Source organism: Peromyscus leucopus, chromosome 7 (assembly GCF_004664715.2).
Source record: "Peromyscus leucopus breed LL Stock chromosome 7, UCI_PerLeu_2.1, whole genome shotgun sequence".
Taxonomy (NCBI): Eukaryota; Metazoa; Chordata; class Mammalia; order Rodentia; family Cricetidae; genus Peromyscus; species Peromyscus leucopus.
Genome location: NC_051069.1, coordinates 34,038,001 through 34,042,055, shown reverse-complemented (window position 1 = coordinate 34,042,055; position 4,055 = coordinate 34,038,001). Strand labels below are relative to the sequence as shown.

The following is a 4,055-nucleotide window of genomic DNA, read 5'->3' as shown; positions in this document are numbered from 1 at the left end:
AATTTGATGCCATGTAGTATAGTTCCACGGTGATGTTAAAAATTTTAACACTATGTTACATCACTTCTGATATAGCATTTGTTCATTAGGTTATATTCACTTGTTTTTACGTGATTTAAAATACCACAATTGCATAAAAAAACTGCTCTAAAGACACAGTGTAGAAAAGTGAAATCAAAGATTTAATATATTCTCACTTGCTCATTGTCTGCCTGAATATACACTTTGCTAGTCATATGTTTAAAGATTAGGTATTTATAGAAATGGATTCTATATTTTATTTTAGACAGAGAAACAAAACATCAACTTTTGTTTTCATTTTAGTCACACACATATTTCCTCTCTCTCTTTCTCTATCATGTAAATGTATAAATGCTGATTATTTCATTGATAACTTAGTAGACCTCATGAGCATCTGTAGTCTAACATATTGAATATCACTTACTTTTCTTGGATACTCATCATGTATATAAAGAATTGCAGCAGACAAGTGTTCTATCTAATAGCATTTCATATTATTAAACTACAAAGACAGGAGAACTGTGGGTGCCCAAACAGGGGAGGAAAAAATAAGAGCCAAAAATCAATATCTCATTTTCTGCCTACAGAGAGCACATGCCCTATGCAAATGGAAGTTGCTCATTTTCATTTTCATTGTATATAATATTTTATTGACAATCAAAGATTACATATATAATATCTTATCTCTGCTCATCTGTGACTTCCACTATGGTTTACTTAGGTAGGAAGTTTAAATATTGTGTCAATCTCTCCTACCTCTTTGAGATGACAATGTCAAAACACATTCATATAAATTATATTTACATGAACTATTTGGAAATACCTCTGTGTACTCTAACAGGACCAAAATTTCTGATATCTAGATAAATTTGCAGTTTGAGGACTTACGATTTTACTGATTTTTCATTTGATTTAGTAGCCCCTTTGCATTGTTGTTTAGCTGCCCTTCTTACAATACTCAGCTGGGCTTAAGTGCTTTCACATGTCTCCCTAAATCTTTCTAAGTTTGCTCTTTTATTTTGACCTCTTGCATTTGCAACAAAAATATTTCCTAAGAAAGCAGGATGCTAAGAGTGAACAAGTTTGAATGCTTCAGAGAATGAATCTTAGTAGATGGATGTTATGATCTCTATATTGGTTTTGTATAGATATTTTCTGATACTGTTTTCTAACCCTGAGTTTTTTAACTCACTAAATAAGCATCTCCAGATAAGGGAGATATTCCTGATCATCTTCTATTGAGCTCTGCCAAAACATGCAGTGATGGGTTTCTTTGCTCCATCAGATGCTCAATTGAAACCTCAAAATCATCTGTAGTTTATCTGGATGACTCTTCCTTACAAAAGGAAATCCAGCCAGTAATGTTTGCACCTAACCAAAATTGTGGTATCTATTAAGTGCCAAAAGCTGTTGTATGCCTCTTTCTGCTGTGCTGCATGGAACCGTTCTATCGGTATAAATTAAAAATCTCTCAGTCTGATTCCTATGGTTAAGTGGTGAAGTTCAGAGCATCCATCTGAAGATACTCCACTCTAAACAGGACTGAACACCTTAGTAACTCTTAAATTATCCTAAAATATGGTCCTTTTTGTTTTGTTTTCTGAGACAGGACTTTGCTATGCAGCCCAGGCTAAAGAATCACTTTTTTTTTCATGATTCAGATTCATTACTCTATTCTTGAAAATGATATCCTATTGTATCAAGTGCAATAATATCTCTTCAAATCTTGTTCTAAAATATGCAGATACACTGAATAATTTTAATAAATTGTAGAAGGATTTCAAAAACATACTGAAACAACTTTCTCTACACTTTTTTAACTTTAAGAATGCTTTAAAATTACAAAATAAAGGTAGGATATCTATTGTAAACATGAATGTTTTCTCAATTATTTGTCTCTTATTTTAAAAAAATGTAATTTAAAGTCATCAATTCTGACGTATTTTCTCCTTTTGTAAATTTACAAACATTTTATCTTATTATAGTAATTTGATGTGCATGGATGTTTTGTCTTTGTGTATGTCAATGCATCATTTGCATGCCTGGTGCCTGCAGAAACCAGAAGATGAAACTCTGGGACTGGAGTTGTAAATAGGTGCAAGCATGCAGATAGGTACTAGGAAATGAACCCAGGTCTTCTGGAAGAGTAGTCTGCACTTAACTGTTGTGCCATCTCTGCTGCCTGAAGGGACTGTTGCAATACAAAATTACTCAATAAAAATTATAAACATGAACATTTTAAAACCATATATTTCAACTATATTTGAACTTAGGAGATACTAAACAAAATCAAGAAAGCATGCCATTCTGATCTAATAGATTAGAAAGAAAGGTCAGCGAAAAGTTGGCTTCAAATGTTGCAAGGGAAAAAAAAAGCACATGAAGGAAACATTGATTTATTGGTGTTTTAGATATTACACCTGGAAATCAGCTCTGCTTTGATCTTTCAAGGACAGTGCTGGGCTCAGCTATACTTTATGGTTCAACAATATTCACATGTTTTTCTTACATCCATACCAAGGAGAATACCTTAATCTAGTCTTGCTTTCTCTTCTGAGAAGAGATTTGAAAGATTGCAAGTCTAGGGTAAATAGACCAATTTCTATAATCTTTTATTTTAAACACAGACTCCCTTTAATTGTATCTGTGCTCCCAGCTTTTGAGAGTCACTTTATTTTGTGGGAACTCTCAGGTTTAGTGATTGTGATTTTGACTCATATAAAGAGAATCTGAAAGAGATTGTTTTTAGATTTTCTAAGCTATAATTGAAACTAAAATATCACAAAGTTGATGGTTCCCTTGGCATGTACTCAGATGAAAAGGATAGGTAGTTGTATTTTAATTATACAAATACAATAATTGGTCTGACTGTGCATATTGTTATCTGAAGTACTTACATTGTTAAAGAAAGGGAAATGCTGTCATTATAATTTAATTTCACAAAGTAAAAGAAGTAATTTTAAAATCTGTTTATGAAGTACAGAAAGGTAAGGGGAAATGAGGTTATCAGAGATGCAATCCATCAGTAAGATTCAGAAATTAATAGTGACCGTCAACCTTTTCTCTCCATTCTCCTTATAGATAATATTTTATAAGTACTGGCTACAATGAATGATTCTTCAGTGACTGACTTCATCCTTGAAGGGCTAACAAAACGTCCAGAGCTTCAGGTCCCTCTGTTCCTCCTGTTTCTTGTAATATATGTGATCACAGTGGTGGGAAATTTGGGCATGATCATTCTAATCACCATGAGTTCTCAACTTCACTCTCCAATGTATTATTTTCTTAGTCATTTATCCTTCATTGACCTCTGCTACTCTTGTGTCATTACACCTAAGATGTTGGTGAACTTTGTGTCTGAGAAGAACATCATATCCTTTTTGGAGTGCATGACTCAGCTTTACTTCTTCCTCCTTTTAGCCATTGCAGAAGGCTACCTCCTGACAGCCATGGCCTATGACCGCTATGTTGCCATCTGTAGCCCACTGCTTTACAACATTGTCATGTCCCAAAGGGTCTGTTCCATAATGATGGCTGTGGTGTACTCACTGGGTTTCTTTGGGGCTACTGTCCATACCACACGCATGACAATGTTGTCCTTTTGTGGGTCTCATCTTGTCAGCCATTATTTTTGTGACATTCTGCCCTTGTTGTCTCTGTCTTGTTCCAGTACCCGTATCAATGAGATACTGTTATTTATTATTGGTGGAATTAATACCCTAGCTCCTACACTGGCTGTCATTATCTCTTATGCTTTCATCCTAAATAGTATTCTTCGCATCCGCTCCACTGAAGGACGTTCCAAAGCCTTTGGTACCTGTAGCTCCCATATTATGGCTGTGGGGATCTTCTTTGGGTCTATAACATTCATGTATTTCAAGCCACCTTCCAGTAATAATATGGAAGAGGAGAAAGTGTCTTCTGTGTTCTATACCACAGTGATCCCAATGCTGAATCCCCTAATATACAGCCTGAGGAACAAGGATGTAAAGAATGCATTGAAAAAGATGGTTGGGGGAAGGCAGTCATCCTAA

At 34.7% G+C, this 4,055-nt stretch overlaps 1 protein-coding gene across 1 annotated transcript; it reads left to right on the top strand.

Moving 5' to 3' along the window:
• The first annotated feature begins 3,116 nt into the window (after positions 1 to 3,116).
• On the top strand, positions 3,117 to 4,055 carry LOC114691242 (olfactory receptor 8D2-like). Its single transcript, XM_028866503.1, has one exon. The coding sequence runs from the start codon at positions 3,129 to 3,131 to the stop codon at positions 4,053 to 4,055; it is 927 nt and encodes a 308-aa protein (XP_028722336.1). The 5' UTR covers positions 3,117 to 3,128.

Coding starts and splice junctions, on each gene's coding strand:
- LOC114691242 (XM_028866503.1), top strand. CDS start 3,129: ATGAATGATTCTTCAGTGACTGACTTCATCCTTGAAGGGCTAACAAAA.